The sequence below is a fragment of the Quercus suber genome, unplaced genomic scaffold (genome assembly GCF_002906115.3).
Source record: "Quercus suber isolate HL8 unplaced genomic scaffold, Cork oak 2.0 scaffold_116, whole genome shotgun sequence".
Taxonomy (NCBI): Eukaryota; Viridiplantae; Streptophyta; class Magnoliopsida; order Fagales; family Fagaceae; genus Quercus; species Quercus suber.
The window spans coordinates 918,810-940,034 of record NW_027069581.1 but is presented as its reverse complement, the minus strand read 5'-3'; the positions used below and the strand labels follow the sequence as shown (position 1 = coordinate 940,034).

The following is a 21,225-nucleotide window of genomic DNA, read 5'->3' as shown; positions in this document are numbered from 1 at the left end:
CCCAAGTACCTGGATCAATCAAAAGTTCTATTCTTTTTACCATCACTTAGGAAAAATTATTGAGTGCTTTCAGAGTACTATGACATCGTACTCTTTCCTACTTCATTAACACTTACACAACTCCAGTTTAGTCTACGGAATTATATATATTTTCTTTAAATTTCTCTTTAAGTTGGATCCACCATACCAGTGTGAGTTATAGTCTTATTTTTATGGCTTCAAACTCAGATTGGATGTGCCAAAAAGGATCTAATATCCTTGGATCTCTTTGGTTTTGAATTCGTACGTTCATCAACAGAGACATGTCAACTTTTGATCTCCCAACATAAGGACATCTGTTCTGATCTCTGCACTCAAATGGTGGTTGGTCTCATGCATGGAAATGTGGGATCCATGAATGACCCCATCTTCATGTGAATGGAGGCTGGAATTTTTTCTTAGGGTTGGTGTTACATAATGGGGTTACATGGTCAACTCTCTCCCTCACATTCCGTTCTCAATCTTTTTTTTTTTTTTTTGAATTCAAATACAAACCTTTAGACATCTTCTTAAACTAGATAAGAGGGAGGATGTCATTGAATTATGTAAGGGACATATTTTTATGTAATTGACATATCCTTTGACAAAACGCATTTTACTTGTATTTGGGTAAATCTAAGTAGGTTCAAGATGATCATTACAAGTGGTTACATGAAGACATGAAGATTACTCAAGAACTGCTTAAGAAAAGTGCAATCTGTAGGTCTCAATACCTCATTGATAGAAGCTCGATCTGTCAAGATTTATTAAAGCTCAACACATGTCTCAATCTATTGAGCTAACGGGATTCAGACTATATCCAGTGGCGTTTTTATTCTAAAAGGCTATTTGTTTATAGGTTTGTATAATCATTATTGGACTAGGAAAGCCTAAGGTTTGTGTATACCTATTTGGAATAGGAGAGCCCATTGAGCACCTATTTAAACAGGGAGGTGGAAAAAGAAAAACCTAACTCTAGAGAGCTTCATAAGGTTTTCTTTTTGAAACCCTAGCCTCCTCCCATAGAAGAAAGAGTTCTTGCTGCGTTTCTTGTATACCTTTGAGTTCTATAACCAAGCAAAGTCTCTCACACCATTATTGAAGATCTTATTGGTGTTTCTATGTGAAACTATTGCAAATCAACTACATCAATCGAAGGGTCGTTGTGGAGTTAGTCACGTATTAAGATTTGTGCAAAGGAGTTAGTCATGTACTGAGATCCGTGCATCATTGGTTAGTCATATATTGGGATTCGTGCATTGAATGGAAAGATTGCCGTTACAATACAAGTCCAATTGGGTATTGGAGTAAGGGTTCAACTGTAGGTTGGTATTTCGGGATAGGCCAAAGGGTTTGATAAGATTCCTTATATTTATAATCGCTTGTGATTAATAATAGTGGATTCTTAGGAGTGGTGACCTTAAAATCACCTGGTGGAGTTTTTGCCTTGGCGGTTTTCTCCATTCGTAAATAAATTATCATGTCAAATTTAATTTCTGTTGCATTTAGTATAATTGGTGATTTGTTTGTGCTACCACGCTATTGCATGTAATTGAACCTAATTAATTAACTTGAGTAATTAATTAACTTGCAAGGGGTCAATACATTTTTGTCCTATCAAATTAACTCAAAATTGAGGTGATCAATTCAAGAAACTTGTAGTTAAGTGATTCTATCTTTTCTCATATGAACAGAATATATTTTTCAAAATAATGTTAAGGACGATACAACATTTTTGATAATCATTAACAAGGTTTATTGTGACTGGAGTAATATTACTTTAAGATAAATCCACTATTAACATCACTTTTATCATGCACAAATCAAAAGCTCGTGGCAACCTATCTTAACAATTGTGAAAAATATATTATGATTGTATCCCTATATTTATTGTATTGCATGTTTCAATCCTCTTATTTGGAAAAAAAAAATAAAAATTGGCATTGACATAAGCTAAAAGCATCCCCACCCCAACAATGCTGGTTTTTTTTTTTTTTCCTTAGTGTTAATGTAAGCCCAATTTTTGAAATTTAGGAATGAAAAATTGCCTAATTGAGTTATGTTAAATGTTTGGTCAAAGGCTGAGACTGGATCTGTGCCAACTCACTTGAATTGTTGTTCCAAATTGTATCCATGTGTAAGGTTTGGCAACTCTTTAAGTCGAGAAATTATTGGTTCCTCCGCGAGGACCACCGATGTGGTCCTCCTGGCTCCTGCTAGCCAATAAATAAGTGCCATGTGGCCATTTTTTTTTTTCGATTCAGCTCCACATCAGCAGTTATTCATTACCTTAACTCTTGTTAATAAAACCAAACCAAGGTTAAACTTAGCTCCACTTACCCAAAACCGGAAACCAAAATCAAAATCAAAATACAGTCCTCCTCCTCTGATATGCCGATACTACTGCAAAAAAAAAAAAAAAAAAAAAAACCAAAGGCGATAACAAATCGGTAGAGATCCGTCTTTGTATTTAACGACACATTTTTTTTAACACATTCCAAATTCACAAGCAAGTTTTTCTTTCTTTTCTTTTGTACTATTATACTACAAAAATAATTGAAATTCAAATCCATTCACAAATAAAGTTTTTTTTTTTTTTAAAATTTTTTTTAGAGAATCCACCACAACAAAGAGAGATGCTTCTCCGAATGAACTAAAAGTAAATTTCCTTATTCAGAATCCTTACCAAAATGAACTTGAAGACGCCAAATCCTTTAGGAAACAAGAAAAAAAATGTAGAGATAACAGAAGCGAGAAACTTTAATCAGTACGCATCAATCTCTACACATGCTTCAACTTCAATACGCATACACTACCAGTTACAATTATGCTATTTCCTCTGTTTGGCTACCGAGAAAGTGTAAGGAAAAAAAGTGAAGAAAATACAGCTCCTAATCTCAGATTCTGCTTAACTCAACTGAGGCGAGTTATTCCGATCCAAAACCACTTAAAATCTTTTCTAAAAAAAAACTCGGTTTTGCTTTTTCACTTGCTTTGCTGTAATATTTTCTCGATAACCAAATGGAGAGCAAGAGTTAAAAAGACCTAGAGATTGGAAATGGGAAGTACGTTCCGAGAAAGCCATGGTAGAGGAGAGAAATCTGGAGGCAACGATGGTGACTCGGATCATGCATGGAGAGAGTGGAGTCACGAAGGACTCACTAGAGAACCCATGGTTTCTGGCAACGGTGGATCGGAATCCCAGAAATCACAATAAACAACAACAATAAAAAATTTCCACAGAGAGAAAAAAGAAAAGAAAAAGAAAGAGTGAGTTGAGAGTGAATATCAGAAGAAGAAGGAAGAAGAAGTGTGAGCTTAAGGCAGAACAAGTCTTTGATTTTGGGTTTCTGGCTGTGGGTAAGTGGAGCTGAGTTTTAACCTTAGTTTGGTTTTGTTAACAAGAGTTAAGGTAATGGGTAAGTGCTGATGTGGAGCTAAATTAGAAAAAATGGCCACGTGACACTTTTTTATTGGCTGGCAGGAGCCGGGACCACATTAGTGGTCCTCCCGGAGGAACCAATAATTTCTCCTTTAAGTCTACTTCTTTCTCTCCAGTTCACCACTTCCAAGGCATCACGTTTTTTTGAAAGCAACTCAAAAATAAGTCACATATTTGGTTATAATATGATTTTCTAGTCTAAAGTTCTAAACGAGTGGAAAGTTTCCATGAACGCATGTCACATATAGTTGTACTTCAGTACTTCCCACATGTTTTTGTAAAATTCTAATGGAAATGAATGTATATCTCTTTTTTTTTTTTTTCATGAATGTCAGAGTTTAAAAATCAAAAGTCGTGTAGAATCGGGAGCTTCCATTATAATCCAAGAATAGAAAGCAGGCCTAGCAATTTATAATGTTATACTGTTAGAACCATATTAGGTTGGTAATTGGACTAGTAGTCAGTGTCACTTTGGTATCTTAAAAAAACGAAAATGGTTATATTGCTCAATAGTTTGATGGTTTGTTATTAAACAAACATGGTGATATTGCTCCTAATAAGAATGGTTTCAATTTTTTCCAAATGAACGGCATGAAGACCAGTTAATTCTAACTACTTATTGCAAAGTTGATCATTTGGACCTTTACTTTTAGTTCATAAAATTGGATCTTTGGACCTTGAAAGAAACATAAGAGTTTTCCACTAACTAACCCTAGCTGTTGGACCAAATAGGATTGTCCAGTTCCCATAAAGCCTATTACTAAAAAGCTTGATTTAGGTCAGCTTGCACTTCTTGTTTTTACCAGTGAAGATGTTAAGGGCTCAAATCCATACCAGCCCCCTCCCCCTGTGAACCTTGTATATATCCTAAGTTTAGTCTTTGGTTAGACTATAATTATTCTCTTATTTAAAGAATATAACAATTTATTGTAATGCCTATTAGGTAAAAATGAACAGAGAAAGTGGATTTCAAATCCTAGAAACTAGAACTATAAGAAAAATTATTATATATATCGATCCGCTGTACTATATTCATGTGCAAAATCCACGTGTGAGTTATACTTTTTTGTGAGAAAATGCGTAATAAATTTGATATTGCTAAATAATTTCATATACTATAGAGGATATTGTTATCACTAGACTATCACTCCAACCTCACCTATTTCCTAATTTTGTTTTAGTAATTAGGCGAGAAAAGATGTGAAAGACGGCAAAGTGCAAACTTACAAATAAATCAATATAATTATTTGTAAGACTCTAAGTTTCCGTGGGTGTTAATTATTATTATAATAAAAATGGGACCCACAAACTGTGATAATGTAGAACTTAGGGACTTTGAGATTCCTGGGCAAAATTCTTATTTGTCCTATTAAGCGTGAACTTCCTGCCACTGCATCTAAAAAGTAAAAAAAAAATATTACATGCTTGGTTACTATCCATTCCCGCTTAGCCATGTGTTTGCGGAGTTCAGTCCCTTTCAACATGAGTGCAAGACTTGCATCACATTACCTCCTGTGCTAAAAAAAAAAGCAGTTAACTGAGAATGCCATATTTTAGAATCTATTTTTTACTTATTATCATTTCTTTCTCAAAGTCAAGTTTCTAAACTAAGAATACTTTGGTCAACAAGGTGATATGATATTGTAATTGTAAGAGCATCCGCATCAGATGTGGCAAAAATTATGCCATTTTGCCACATTAAAACCCTACTTTATTATTTTACCACGTCACTTTACAACATCTCATTTATCAGATGTTTTATACTACAATTCTATACATTAAAATAATATTTCCTACATATTAAAATAATATACTAAATTCCTCCCCAGTCATCGTCATCATCAACCACCACGGCAGCAGCAGCAGCAACAACAACAACCACAACCAGAAAACATATCAGAACAGAACAGATCACCAGGAAAAAAAAAAAAAAAAAAACCACCACCGAGATCAGAACAGAGATCAGCACCACCACCGCAACAACAGCAACAACAACTACTACTACTACAACCACACCCAGAAATAGAACAGAACAGATCACCAGAAAAAAAAAAAAAAAAAAAAAAAAAAAAAAAAAAAAAAAAAAAAAAAAAAAAAAAAAAAACCCACCACCGAGATCAGAACAGAGGTTCGCCATCACCGACGATTCGCCCACCACCAGTCGATTCGCCCACCGCCATAACCCACAATCGATTCGCCCACCGCCAGCCGATTCGCCCACCGCCATAACCGCCATAACCCACAATCGATTCGCCCACCACCAGCCGATTCGCCCACCGCCATAACCACAATCAACCCATGAAACTCAACCCACCCACCGCCATAACCCACAATCAACCATGAAACTCAACCACCCACCGCCATAACCCACAACTCGAACCCACCCACCACTGATCTACCCATCCGAACCCACCCATCAAACCACAGCCAAAAAAAGTGAACGGAAAAAAGAAAAAGGAAAAAAAAAAAGAACNTAAATTTCCTTATTCAGAATCCTCACCTAAATGAACTTGAAGACGCCAAATCCTTTAGGAAACAAGAAAAAAAATGTAGAGATAACAAAAGCGAGAAACTTTAATCAGTACGCATCAATCTCTACACATGCTTCAACTTCAATATGCATACACTACCAGTTACAATTATGCTATTTCCTCTGTTTGGCTACCGAGAAAGTGTAAGGAAAAAAAGCGAAGAAAATACAGCTCCTAATCTCAGATTCTGCTTAACTCGGTTGAGGCGAGTTATTCCGATCCAAAACCACTTAAAATCTTTTCAAAAAAAAAAAAAAAACTCGGTTTTGCTTTTTCACTTGTTTTGTTGTAATATTTTCTTGGTAACCAAATGGAGAGCAAGAGTTAAAAAGACCTAGAGATTGGAAATGGGAAGTACGTTCCGAGAAAGCCATGGTAGAGGAGAGAAATCTGGAGGCAACGACAGTGACTCAGATCATGCATGGAGAGAGTGGAGTCACGAAGGACTCACTAGAGAACCCATGGTTTCTGGCAATGGTGGATCGGAATCCCAGAAATCACAATCAACAACAACAACAATAAAAACTTTCCACAAAGAGAAAAAAGAAAAGAAAAAGAAAGAGTGAGTTGAGAGCGAATATCAGAAGAAGAAGGAAGAAGAAGTGTGAGCTTGAGGCAGAACAAGTCTTTGATTTTGGGTTTTCGGCTGTGGGTAAGTGGAGCTGAGTTTTAACCTTGGTTTGGTTTTATTAACAAGAGTTAAGATAATGAGTAAGTGCTGATGTGGAGCTGAATTAGAAAAAATGGCCACGTGGCACTTTTTTATTGGCTGGCAGGAGCCGGGAGGACCACATTAATGGTCCTCCCAGATAAACCATTAATTTTTCCTTTAAGTCTACTTCTTTCTCTCCAGTTCACCACTTCCAAGGCATCACGTTTTTTTTGAAAGCAACTCAAAAATAAGTCACATATTTGGTTATAATATGATTTTCTAGTCTATACGAGTGGAAAGTTTCCATGAACGCATGTCACACATAGCTGTACTTCCACATGTTTTTGTAAAATTCTAATGGAAATGAATGTATATCTTTTTTTTTTTTTTCATGAATGTGAGAGTTTAAAATCAAAAGTCGTGTAGAATCGGGAGCTTCCATTATAATCCAAGAATAGAAAGCAGGCCTAGCAATTTATAATGTTATACTGTTAGAACCATATTAGGTTGGTAATTGGACTAGTAGTCAGTGTCACTTTGGTATCTTAAAAAAACGAAAATGGTTATATTGCTCAATAGTTTGATGGTTTGTTATTAAACAAACATGGTGATATTGCTCCTAATAAGAATGGTTTCAATTTTTTCCAAATGAACGGCATGAAGACCTGTTAATTCTAACTACTTATTGCAAAGTTGATCATTTGGACCTTTACTTTTAGTTCATAAAATTGGATCTTTGGACCTTGAAAGAAACATAAGAGTTTTCCACTAACTAACCCTAGCTGTTGGACCAAATAGGATTGTCCAGTTCCTATAAAGCCTATCACTAAAAAGCTTGATTTAGGTCAGCTTGCACTTCTTGTTTTTACCCGTGGAGATGTTAGGGGCTCAAATCCATACCACCCCCCTCCCCCTGCGAACCTTGTATATATCCTAAGTTTAGTCTTTGGTTAGACTATAATTATTCTCTTATTTAAAGAATATAACAATTTATTGTAATGCCTATTAGGTAAAAATGAGCAGAGAAAGTGGATTTCAAATCCTAGAAACTAGAACTATAAGAAAAATTATTATATATATCGATCCGCTGTACTATATCCATGTGCAAAATCCACGTGTGAGGTATACTTTTTTGTGAGAAAATGCGTAATAAATTTGATATTGCTAAATAATTTCATATACTATAGAGGATGTTGTTATCACTAGACTATCACTCCAACCTCACCTATTTCCTAATTTTGTTTTAGTAATTAGGCGAGAAAAGATGTGAAAGACGGCAAAGTGCAAACTTACAAATAAATCAATATAATTATTTGTAAGACTCTAAGTTTCCGTGGGTGTTAATTATTATAATAAAAATGGGACCCACAAACTGTGATAATGTAGAACTTAGGGACTTTGAGATTCCTGGACAAAATTCTTATTTGTCCTATTAAGCGTGAACTTCCTGCCACTGCATCTAAAAAGTAAAAAAAAAATATTACATGCTTGGTTACTATCCATTCCCGCTTAGCCATGTGTTTGCGGAGTTCAGTCCCTTTCAATATGAGTGTAAGACTTGCATCACATTACCTCCTGTGCTAAAAAAAAAAGCAGTTAACTGAGAATGCCATATTTTAGAATCTATTTTTTACTTATTATCATTTCTTTCTCAAAGTCAAGTTTCTAAACTAAGAATACTTTGGTCAACAAGGTGATATGATATTGTAATTGTAAAGAGCATCCGCATCAGATGTGGCAAAAATTATGCCATTTTGCCACATTAAAACCCTACTTTATTATTTTACCACGTCACTTTACAACATCTCATTTATCAGATGTTTTATACTACAATTCTATACATTAAAATAATATTTCCTACATATTAAAATAATATACTAAATTCCTCCCCCAGTCATCGTCATCATCAACCACCACGGCAGCAGCAGCAGCAACAACAACAACCACAACCAGAAAACATATCAGAACAGAACAGATCACCAGGAAAAAAAAAAAAAAAAAAACCACCACCGAGATCAGAACAGAGATCAGCACCACCACCGCAACAACAGCAACAACAACTACTACTACTACAACCACACCCAGAAATAGAACAGAACAGATCACCAGAAAAAAAAAAAAAAAAAAAAAAAAAAAAAAAAAAAAAAAAAAAAAAAAAAAAAAAAAAAACCCACCACCGAGATCAGAACAGAGGTTCGCCATCACCGACGATTCGCCCACCACCAGTCGATTCGCCCACCGCCATAACCCACAATCGATTCGCCCACCGCCAGCCGATTCGCCCACCGCCATAACCGCCATAACCCACAATCGATTCGCCCACCACCAGCCGATTCGCCCACCGCCATAACCACAATCAACCCATGAAACTCAACCCACCCACCGCCATAACCCACAATCAACCATGAAACTCAACCCACCCACCGCCATAACCCACAACTCGAACCCACCCACCACTGATCTACCCATCCGAACCCACCCATCAAACCACAGCCAAAAAAAGTGAACGGAAAAAGAAAAAAGGAAAAAAAAAAAGAACCCAAGCGAGAAGAGTGGTGGCCATTGGTCGGCGGCGTCGAGTGGTGTGATCGGCGGCGTTGAGTGGTGGCCATTGGTCTTCGGTGTGCTGTGGAAGACGAAGAGAGAAGATAGAGATGAGAGGAAGACAGAGATGAGACGGAGAGAGTGATTTGATACTGTGATGAGGAGAGAGAATACATAATAAAATAATAATATATATTATGCCACATTTGTCCGTACAGTGCCAAATTTGTGATGGCACTGTAGCATATTGCAAAATTTAGAACATTTAACACATCTGATAAATGAGTGTTTTAGTGTTTGGTGTGCCAAATGTGCCAAATATTTGGCATTTGGCACATTTGGCACATCTGATACGGATGCTCTAATAGTATATACCAAGTTGTTTGTCTGATATTTGAATGATGAGGCTGGTATTTGATAATGTTGCCTACTAATTTGCACTAAGAAATCCTGATATGGAAGAATTACACGCAGGTACCATGAGCCCAACCCGTCAGCTTTTGCTCTGGCTGACGGGTCCTCTATGACATGCTAGGCGCGAAGGAATGCATGCTAACTAGGTTAAAACAAAACCGACGGGCTGAAGTCCCCTAGGCTGCTGAACAAAGCATAAAGGCTGACGGTAACTTAGCTGAAGGGAAGTACAGGCTGACGGCTTAAAGGCTGACGGTTCCATAAAGAACATGACTTGGTCATCACGCATGGGTCTTAGGGAAATTACTTGTATTCCACGCCTAGTATCAGAGTCCTATAAGGAAAGGATTCCGCAATCTACGCGTATAAGGATTCCTATAAGGAAAAGACTTCTACTCCAAGGAAGAAAGGTCCGCCCTCTACTACTATAAAAGCCCCAATACCCTCATAAGCCGAGGTACGCATAATTAACCCCTCTCTAGCACTCTAGAGTTGAAAAGAAGTTCTAACTTGACCTTCGGAGGGTATTTGGCCGGCATCACACCGGTGCTCTCTGCGAGGTCCTTTCCTTTTTGTTGTGTAGGTGTTGTTTTGAGCGTACAAGCGTCGTGCAACTCACTGGTGAGATTTACAGCATCATCAAATCCTATCATGTGTTAACTGAGTACCAACAATTTGTCTGATATAAGAATGATGAGGCAGGTATGACTAATATTGTCTACTGATTTTGCATCTAAGAATCCCATCGAAATAAGAAGCCATAGAGTGGTTCAGAACCTCAAGAATCCTATCAATATTTTTTATTTTTATTTTCCTTAACTAGGTCCATACACAGGTAGGTGTTTCCCTTATGCTTTCGTTCGCTAACAAGGGAAAATTATGTTACAAGTATACTAAAAGTGTGTGTATTAGTGAGTGTGTAATAAATATTATTAAAAAAAATTATGTATTTCGTGATGAAAAATCAACAATCCTATGTTACAATGTGTTGAGTTCCTCATTTGTGTGTGTGGTATTCATCGGTGGCATTCCTTTTTTGTTTGAAATTTAAATTCTGTATTTCAGCAACGCCATGAAAATGTTATTGAAAATTATCAATGGAGTTTCAGTAAAAACTACTTATATACCCAATACTTTTTTGCTGTCATTTTTTGGTGGATTGGAAAAGAGTATAGTCGCACATCACAAACTCTGTCAACTACTTTCAATAAGTTAATAATTTGCAATTTATGATAGAGACTATTCCTGAGAAGAATATTTAGGCCCAGCCAGCACTTTTTTGATGTACACCCTCATCTTGATTTGCACCTTTTACTGGTCATTAAAATTGCGCTGACTATTTATTTGCTGAGGTCAAAATCAAACTCGAAACTTTACATGTGTAACAAAAGAACCGAGCACAAAAAGTTAAGGAATTATACACCATTAAAAAATGATCCACAATGTCAATGTTAAGATGCTATGAGTAGAGAAAAACCATCTCATTATTGGTGTTATTAGCCGGCCTAAAAGAAAGTAGGAAACTTTTATTTCAAAGATTAAAAAAAAAGTAAAAAAGTAAAAAAAGAAGAAGAAGCAGAAAGAAAGAAAGCAATGTAAGGTCCCTTTTTCTCTATTTTGTCGGCATTAAAATTCAATCAATCCACTTGTCTTAGTTTTAAGAGGCACCACATCGCACTGATCACATTACCAAATTTCCTTGTTCACAAAAAAGAAAAAAAAAAGAGAGAGATAGAAATAAAGAAAGGTAGGAGCAGGACCAAAAAGACAATAACACAATAGCCATTGCTCTTGCTCATCATATGAAAGAAACCAACCAATCAAATGGAAAATGGCATCCAATGTTAGTTAGGTAGAGACTAGAGAGCACGTTTCTAATAATGGCCACTTTCCCTTCCTTTCCCCAATTATTGGAGCTCCTTCCCCCTTTGTTTTTGTTCCCAAATTCTCAGCTAAAACTATAGCTTATAGGACCCCAATTCATGTTACACTTATTGCCATTTGTTTAGTAGGGGCTAATTCCATAAGAGCATTCACAGCAGTGGAGCTAAAAATTTAGCTTTTTAGCTCCACCAAAAGTTACTTTATCTATTTTACCTATATACATACTGCAGCAGTGAATTTATTTTAGCTTTCAACAGAATAAAATATTATAAACATCATAATAAAATAATACATTCACTACAATAAAATAATATATCTCATACAATAAACAACCATCACAACCACCTGCAACCGCCACCGCTACCGCCGTCGCTACTGCAACTTCCACTACCACCGCCGCCACTGCCACTGCCACTGCTGCAAACAGAAAATTCCCAATAAATTCCTCAATTCAGATGTTATACCCAGCAAAAATAGCAAAAAAATAACACCATTTGCCCAAAATAACATAGCGACAACACCATTTTTCACCACAAAATAACACCACAAAATAACACTAAACCTAGAAAAATTAAGCCAAAACAACAAACACCCAGATGAAAAAATTCACTACAAAAGAAGAGAGCATTGACCTGAAGTGGATCGGTTGGGAGGGCGACGGCGACAGCGAAGGCTGGGATGGCGTGGGACGGCGACGGCGTGGGCTGGGATGGTGTGGGACGGCGCCGGCGTGGGCTGGGAGATGAGAGAGATTAGAGCTTCATGAGAGAACTGAGCTTGATGATCAGAGAGAGCACAGTGAGATAGATAAAAGAAATGAAAAAGAATAAGGTAAGTTGCATCGGAGGATGAATAAAAAATTATTATTATTTTTTAGATGTTTGCTACAGTGCACATCTATAGATAGATGTGCACCGTAGCAAATCAACAAAAAATTATGGCTTTGCCTCCACTACTGCAAGGCTTTTTTGGTATATTGGTGGAGCTAAAATAGCATTATAGCTTTTTAGCTCCACTGCTGCGAATGCTCTTAGGGCATTAAAAAATTCATCATTATTTGTTATTGGTATACCTCATTTTGCTTTTAATGCACATTTTAAATCTTCTCCAACATGGCAAACCAATCCAAATTTGTACACAATAAAACACAAAGAAACATCATAGAAAATTATCTTTGTTATTCACAAGTCATAACATCAACGTTATTGTATCTCACATCATTGTTATGATAGAAAAGCTAAAACATATCTATCATTAACACCCTTTTTTTTATCCAAACCCAACCTTTAACTTACTTACTTAGTCCCTAACTGAACTTGACGGTTAGGTCCGTTATCGTTACCACCACCATTACTAACTTCCTTAATATTATTATTCCTGTTCTTCGCAAGTTTCCACTTGAAATTACCAAAAAGCCTCTCCATATCTTCAAGGGTCCTACCCTGGGTCTCAGGTAGCATGAAATAAAAGAACACCCATGACACCAAGGCAACTCCAGCATATAAAAAGAAGGCACCACCAATTGTAATCCCTTTGTACAGTGAGATGAAAGTCATAGATATGACCCCACTTGTCAGCCTATTCACTGCCACTCCTAAACTCGCGCCTTGAGCGCGTAGCTTCAACGGGAAAATCTCAGAGCTATAGACCCACGTAATGGGTCCCATCCCAATTGAAAAAGATGCCACAAAAGCCAACAACATGATTATGCACAACGCCACAGCCCACGAGACTGTATGAACATTATGATTAATCACCGTGAGCCCAGATGCCAAGGTGGCGAGTGAGATTATCATCCCAGCCACACTGCTCAAAAGCAACGGCCGCCGTCCGATCTTATCAAGCAGAAAAGTCGCAATCAAAATGGACACCGTTTTAACAAATCCTACGGCTACGGTAGCGAGTAGCTTGGTGCTTGCGGATTTGATTCCAGCTTTTTCAAAGATCCTAGGACTGTACAAAACCACTGAGTCAATCCCTGAACACTGTTGGAAGAAGTGGATTCCGACGGCTGCGACTAAAACGTGGCGAACGGCCGGCGTAGGACGGAGGAGCAGTTCTTTCCAGACGTCTTCGCCGTGGCTGCGTTTTGAGACCTGAACGATGTCGTCTGTGCAATTCTCGGGAATTCCGGCAGCTTCCTTAATATCCGCTAATCTGATTTGGGCTTCTTCTTTTGAGTCCGAGGTTTTGTCCAAAACTGTCTTCGCGTCACCGAGTCGACCCTGCATGACTAGCCAGCGAGGTGACTCGGGCATCCATAAAACGACGATGCCGAGTATCACAGACGGGACTGCACCCACTCCTAGCATGGCACGCCATCCGTAGTGTGTTGGGAGCTTTGAGAATGCGTAGTTTGACACGTACCCCAACAATATGCCAGAATTGATAAATACCTGTGTATTAAGCCAAGTCAATTATTACTATTATTTATGATTATACTATACAACAAGTAAGGACTTTTTTTCCTTGATTGGTGAAAGTAGTTTCCATAATCTTTAATAATAATGTCATTTTGGAAAAGCAATCAACTGTTTTGGTGTTGAAGTCAAGTCAATTGGTGAAAGTAGTTTAATCAATCTTATAATAATATCATTTGGCAAGCAATTGCCTTTTTTTCTAAGCAAAAGGCAAAAAACGGTGAAAGAAGTTTCAGTTCTTAAAATTATTACTCTTATTACTAGCATTATACATTAATTATATAAAATAAAATAATAATTATATTTACATGGTTAATTTTTATTCATAATAAATTATTTTGGAAATTTTTTAATGATTGTCAATTATCCACAAAAATTTATAAATTGAGGTGACAAAATATGTGATTAATGACATATTAATAATATAATTAAAAGATATATCAATTTACAAGATTTATTTAATAATATTTTTAGCAATCCTATATCACTTATGATATTTCAATCCATTTAAAAAAGAGGTATCATTGAAGAGGAAGAGACCATTTAAGTCACAAGCTCTCAACATCAAAAAGAGTTGTTCTATGGATAACATTCACTTCTGAAGGCAATTTTTTATTATCATATTATTAATTGAATTAATTGAAACCTATTTGAATATTTATGTAAAAATAAATAAATAAAATTTTGTGTAATTTCATTTTTGTCAAAGTAACTTATCCAAACACTGTTATTTTTCTTTGAAAGCAAAATAGAGATAAGGTGTATAGTTTAAATTTGATTAAGAGGATTATATGCTGCACTACAAACCTCAGGGAAGGAGGTGAGGAAGCCACGAGTGGAGGCCGGAGAGACCTCAGCGGTGTAGACAGGGGCAATCATGAGTGCATAGCCGACGCCGACGCCGGCGAAAAAGCGACCAACCATGAGGAAAGCATAGTTGGTGGAAAATCCCATGAGAATAGCCCCAACAAAGAAGATGGCTTGGGACACCACTATGGTGTATCTCCGGCCTATCCAGTCGGAGGTTCTGCCGGCGGCGAATGAGCCTATGAGTGAGTAAAGGTTGAGGATTCCGGCGAGGATTTCAATCTGCACGTCTGAGATTTTGAGGTCGTCTTTGATGTAAAGCATAGCTCCACTCATTACACCAAGATCTGAAAGCAACAAACAAACACATACATAAGAACGAAATGTAAAGATCCAGTGAATTTGTATTGGTATGATCGCAATATCGCAATTATATATCCAAAAACAACATTTTCCGGAGAATATAAGGAATGTTTTGTCATGAAACATGATAGACAAAGATTATTGAAAGTAAGGTAAGGTTTCTGTACAGTGCTTTGATCTAAACGTGACTATTTTAAATAACATATTTTGGAGAAAAAAAAGTATGTTTCGTCATGAAACATGTTAGACAAAGATTATTGAAAATAGAAAAAAAGATTATTGAAAATAGGATAAAACTTTCGTCCAGTGCTTTAAGATTTGAGCGTGACTATTTTAAGACACGTGTTGAGTTTAGTGGCAAACCAAATCTATGTATGAAGAGTTACCAATGTTTTGGATAAAGTGCAGTGTCTATTGACAAAAATGGAAACTCACTAGCTAAAGGAAGTTGAATGAAAATAACAGGACATAATGAAAACATTTGAGACAAGTGAATTGGAAAAAACGTATTAAAAAAAATGTAACATTTATATTATTAACAAGCCAAAGATGAAGATTACTGACCATAGCCAAGTAAGACAGAAACCATGGAGGCCAAAAGAGCACAACCAAAAGCATATTTGTTTCTTTTGGGTTTCTTTGGAGGATCAAAATCCATAATAGCCTTCTGGGGTTGGTTTTGGAGAGAAATTCAGGTGGCCATGAACTTGCACAAGTTGGGTGGTGATTTGAGGTTCAGATAATGTGTTTATATAGACCAAATGCTTGTGTTTATCAAAAAATAGACCAAATGCTTGCATTACCGTGAACGGTAAAGTCCAATAAATGACTCTCTTACACCTGGTGTAACTCTAAAAGAGTTATACATTTTTTAAACCATTAGATTTAGGTAAATCCAACGGTAAAAAAATGCACTTATTAATGCTGATATTCTGATAAGGATCTCATTTATTATCCTTATTTATAACATTTCATACCTATCTCTAATTCCAAAAATAGATATATTTTTCTCTCTACTCTCTCTTTCTCATCCACTACACGTTTCTCTCTCCTCTATTGCTCTTCCACCTCCATGGCTTTCTTCTCAAACATAGGGGAAAAATATACCTATTTTTGGAATTAGAGATAGCTATGAATGTTATAAATAAGGATAATAAATGAGATCTTTGTCAGAATATCAGCATTAATGAGTGCATTTTTTTGACCATTGGATCTACTTAAATCCAATGGTTTAGAAAATGTGTAACTCTTTAGAGTTACACCAGGTGTAATTTGAATTCATCTCTTTTATTTATAATGACATACAGGTTATTAAAAAATGAGATGAGTTCAAGTTACACCTGGTGTAACTCTTTACATTTTCTAAACTATTGGATTTAAGTAGACCCAACGGTCAAAAAAATGCACTTATTAATGCTGATATTCTGATAAGGATCTCATTTGTTATCCTTATTTATAACATTCATAACTATCTCTAATTCCAAAAATAGGTATATTCTTCCCCGTTGTTTGAGAAGAGAGCCATGGATTACTTCATCATTATCTTGGTGATTTTTTTTTTTTGCGTTATTCCAGAATGTTATAATCTTAAGAATGAATTGAACAACATGATTACCTAAACAAAAATCCAAATCGAAAACACTGTTTAACCCTTAAAAATTTACAACGTTCTACGCATGTAATTTATACAAATTAATAAATATCCCAATAAGCCTAACATGCATTTTCCTTCTTGCCAGAGATCAGATGATGAAATAGACTTTAACCACCACAAAGACCAAGACCCCCCACTGTGGCCATGATCACCTGTGTTGTCTTGTAATAACTCTTAGCCGGCCTAAAAGAAAGTAGGAAACTTTTATTTCAAAGATTAAAAAAAAAAGTAAAAAAAAGAAGAAGCAGAAAGAAAGAAAGCAATGTAAGGTCCCTTTTTCTCTATTTTGTTGGCAATAAAATTCAATCAATCCACTTGTCTTAGTTTTAAGAGGCACCACATCGCACTGATCACATTACGAAATTTCCTTGTTCACAAAAAAGAAAAAAAGAAAAAAGAAAAAAAAGAGAGAGATAGAAATAAAGAAAGGTAGGAGTAGGACCAAAAAGATAATAACACAATAGCCATTGCTCTTGCTCATCATGTGAAAGAAACCAACCAATCAAATGGAAAATGTCATCCATTGTTAGTTAGGTAGAGACTAGAGAGCACATTTCTAATTGCCACTTTCCCTTACTTTCCCCAATTATTGGAGCGCTCCTTCCCCCTTTGTTTTTGTTCCCAAATTCTCAGCTAAAACTATAGCTTATAGGACCCCAATTCATGTTACACTTACTGCCATTTGTTTAGTAGGGGCTAATTCCATAAGGGCATTAAAGAATTCATCATTATTTGTTATTGGTATACCCCATTTTGCTTTTAATGCACATTTTAAATCTTCTCCAACATGACAAACCAATCCAAACTTGTACACAATAAAACACAAAGAAACATAGTAGGAAATTATCTTATCTTTGTTATTCATAACATCAGCGTTACTGCATCTCACATCATTGTTATGATAGAAAAGCTAAAACATATCTATCATTAATACCCTTTTTTACCCAAACCCAACCTTTAACTTACCTACTTAGTCCCTAACTGAACTTGACCGTTAGGTCCATTACCGTTACCACCACCATTACTAACTTCCCTAATATTATTATTATTCCTGTTCTTAGGAAAATTCCACTTGAAATTACCAAAAAGCCCCTCCATATCTTCAAGAGTCCTACCCTGCGTCTCGGGTAGCATGAAATAAAAGAACACCCATGACACCAAGGCAAATCCAGCATATAAAAAGAAGGTCCCACCAATAGTAATCCCATCGTATAGCGAGATAAAAGTCATAGATATGACCCCACTTGTCAGCCTATTCGTTGCCACTCCCAGACTCGTCCCTTGAGCGCGTAACTTCAACGGGAAAATCTCAGAGCTATAGACCCACGTAATGGGTCCCATCCCAATTGAAAAAAATGCCACAAAAGACATCACCATCATTATGCTCAACGCCACAGCCCACGTGACTCTATGATCAGAATGATCAATCACCTTGAGCCCAAATCCCAAGGTGGCGAGTGAGAATACCATCCCTGCCACACTGCTCAAAAGCAACGGTCGCCGTCCGACCTTATCAAGCATAAAAGTCGCAACCAGAATGAACACCGTTTTAACAAATCCAACGGCTACAGTAGCGAGTAGCAATTGGTTGTTGGATTTGAGTCCAGCCTTTTTAAAGATCCTAGGACTGTACAAAACCACTGAGTCAATCCCCGAACACTGTTGGAAGAAGTGGATTCCGACGGCTGCGATTAAAACGTGGCGAACGGCCGGCGTAGGACGGAGGAGCAGTTCTTTCCAGACGTCTTCGCCGTGGCTGCGTTTTGAGACCTGAACGATGTCGTCTGTGCAATCCTCGGGAATTCCGGCAGCTTCCTTAATATCCGCTAATCTGATTTGGGCTTCTTCTTTTGAGTCCGAGGTTTTGCCCAAAACTGTCTTCGCGTCACCGAGTCGACCCTGCATGACTAGCCAGCGAGGTGACTCGGGCATCCATAAAACGACGATGGCCAGTATCACAGACGGGACTGCACCCACTCCTAGCATGACACGCCATCCGTAGTGTGTTGGGAGCTTTGAGAATGCGTAGTTTGACACGTACCCCAACAATATGCCAGCATTGATAAACACCTGTGTATTAAGCCAAGTCAATTATTACTATTATTTATGATTATACTATACAATAAGTAAGAACTTTTTTTTCTTGATTGGTGAACGTAGTTTCCATAATATTTAATAATAATGTCATTTTGGAAAAGCAATCAACTGTTTTGCTCGTTGAAGTCAAGCCAATTGGTGAAAGTAGTTTAATCAATCTTATAATAATATCATTTGGCAAGCAATTGCCTTTTTTTCCTAAGCAAAAGACAAAAAACGGTGAAAGAAGTTTCAGATCTTAAAATTATTACTCTTATTACAAGCTTTATACATTAATTATATAAAATAAAATAATAATTATATTTACGTGGTTAATTTTTATTCATAATAAATTATTTTGGAAAATTTTTTAATGATTGCCAATTATCCACAAAAATTTATAAATTAAGGTGACAAAATATGTGATTAATGACATATTAATAATATAATTAAAAGATATATCAATTTACAAGATTTATTTAATAATATTTTTAGTAATCCTATATCACTTATGATATTTCAATCCATTTAAAAAAGAGGTATCATTGAAGAGGAAAGGCCCATTTAAGTCACAAGCTCTCAACATCGAAAAGAGTTGTTCTATGGAATTTTTTTTCTAATATACTTTTTGTTAAAAATATAAAAAGATATAAGATCTTAACTTTTTAATACTATATATAATTTATATACTTGTATTTTTTTATTTTTTATAAAATTTTAACTTATAACGTTCATTTCTGATAGTAAAAGGTTATTATCAGATTGATTTAACAGGAGCCCATTTGCATTATTGCACACAAGTATTTAAAAAAAAAAAAAAAGAAGTTGTGTAATTCCATTTTTGTCAAAGTAACTTATCCAAACACTATTATTTTTCTTTGAAAGCAAAGTAGAGATAAGCTGTATGGTTTTAATTTAATTAAGAGAATTATATATTGCACCACAAACCTCAGGGAAGGAGGTGAGGAAGCCACGAGTGGAAGCCGGAGAGACCTCAGCGGTGTAGACAATGGTGTATCTCCGGCCTATCCAGTCGGAGGTTCTGCCGGCGGCGCATGAGCCTATGAGTGAGTAAAGGTTGAGGATTCCGGCGAGGATTTCAATCTGTGCGTCTGAGATTTTGAGGTCGTCTTGGATGTAAATCATAGCTCCACTCATTACACCAATATCTGAAAGCAACAAACAAACACATACATATGAACAAAATGTAAAGATCCAGTGAATTTGTATTGGTATGATTGCAATATCGCAATTATATATTCAAAAACAACATTTTCCGGAGAAAATAAGGTATGTTTTGTCAAGAAACATAATTGACAAAGATTATTGAAAGTAAGGTAAGGTTTCTGTACAGTGCTTAAGATCTAAACGTGACTATCTTAAATAACATATTTTGGAGAAAAAAAAAAAAGTATGTTTCGTCATGAAACATGTGAGACAAAGATTATTGAAAATAGAAAAAAAAGATTATTGAAAATATGATAAAACTTTCATCCAGTGCTTTAAGATCTGATCGTGACTATTTTAAACACGTGTTGAGTTTAGTGGCAAACCAAATCTATGAAGAGTTACCAATGTTTTGGGGTAAAGTACAGTGTCCATTCACAAAAATGGAAACTCACTAGCTAAAGGAAGTTGAATGAAAAATAACAGGACATAATGAAAACATTTGAGACAAGTGAATTGGAAAAAAACGTATTAAAAAATATGTAACATGTATATTATTAGCAAGCCATAGATGAAGATTACTGACCATAGCCAAGTAAGACAGAAGTCATGGAGGCCAAAAGAGCACAAGCAAAAGCATATTTGTTTCTTTTGGGTTTCTTTGGAGGATCAAAATCCATAATAGCCTTCTGGGGTTGGCCGGAAATGGCATTAGTTTCGGCTTTCCGGTCAGCCATATTAGTTAGCTATAGAGAGAGATTTGAGGATAAAAGAGAGGCTTTTATGGCCACAAGGGATTTTTGCTTCAAATTTGTGGTGTTGTTTTTGGAGAGAAATTCAAGTGGCCATGAACTTCGCGCAGGTTGGGTGGTGATTTGAGGTTCAGATAGTGTGTTTATATAGACCAAATGCTTGCATCACCATGGACTCTAAAGTCCAATAAATGACTCTCTTAGCTATGTTATTACGTAATTGTTTCTTCCCAAAAAAAAAAAAAAAAGGGTAATTGTCTGTTTCATTGTCACTGACTAAAAGTAAAACATTGTGGACCCGCAGTACCACAACTTTGTTTAATTTGCATGAATATGATACACCATATTGCAGCTGTAATTGCCGAGCGTATAATATATATTTTAATAACCTGTATGTTATTATAAATAAAATATCAAATACATCCAGATATGGTCCCTTTTAATTACATAATAAATATTCATAGAGAGAGAGAGAGAGGTTCTTAATAAATAACATGAAAA

At 36.2% G+C, this 21,225-nt stretch overlaps 2 protein-coding genes and 1 long non-coding RNA gene across 4 annotated transcripts; all 3 read right to left on the bottom strand.

The window, feature by feature from the left end:
• Nucleotides 1-11,187: 11,187 nt before the first annotated feature.
• On the bottom strand, nucleotides 11,188-12,312 carry LOC136068458 (uncharacterized). The gene is made up of 2 exons (XR_010629810.1): nucleotides 12,118-12,312; nucleotides 11,188-11,902 (listed from the first exon to the last, which is right to left on the bottom strand). It is a non-coding gene; the product is annotated as an uncharacterized LOC136068458 (long non-coding RNA).
• A 331-nt stretch (nucleotides 12,313-12,643) lies between these two features.
• On the bottom strand, nucleotides 12,644-15,811 carry LOC111986323 (polyol transporter 5). 2 transcript variants are annotated; one of them, XM_024017954.2, is made up of 3 exons: nucleotides 15,640-15,811; nucleotides 14,713-15,059; nucleotides 12,644-13,881 (listed from the first exon to the last, which is right to left on the bottom strand). In XM_024017954.2, the coding sequence occupies exons 1-3, from the start codon at nucleotides 15,731-15,733 to the stop codon at nucleotides 12,781-12,783; spliced, it is 1,542 nt and encodes a 513-aa protein (XP_023873722.1). In that variant the 5' UTR covers nucleotides 15,734-15,811; the 3' UTR covers nucleotides 12,644-12,780. The 2 variants fall into 2 exon arrangements, with proteins under 2 accessions (XP_023873722.1, XP_023873723.1); XM_024017955.2 differs by lacking the exon at nucleotides 15,640-15,811 and adding an exon at nucleotides 15,243-15,294.
• Nucleotides 15,812-17,562: 1,751 nt separating this feature from the next.
• LOC112020603 (polyol transporter 5) lies at nucleotides 17,563-20,859 on the bottom strand. The gene is made up of 3 exons (XM_024053158.2): nucleotides 20,559-20,859; nucleotides 19,754-19,974; nucleotides 17,563-18,799 (listed from the first exon to the last, which is right to left on the bottom strand). Exons 1-3 carry the CDS (start codon nucleotides 20,707-20,709, stop codon nucleotides 17,696-17,698), a joined length of 1,476 nt encoding a protein of 491 aa, XP_023908926.2. The 5' UTR covers nucleotides 20,710-20,859; the 3' UTR covers nucleotides 17,563-17,695.
• Between the last annotated feature and the right edge of the window lie 366 nt (nucleotides 20,860-21,225).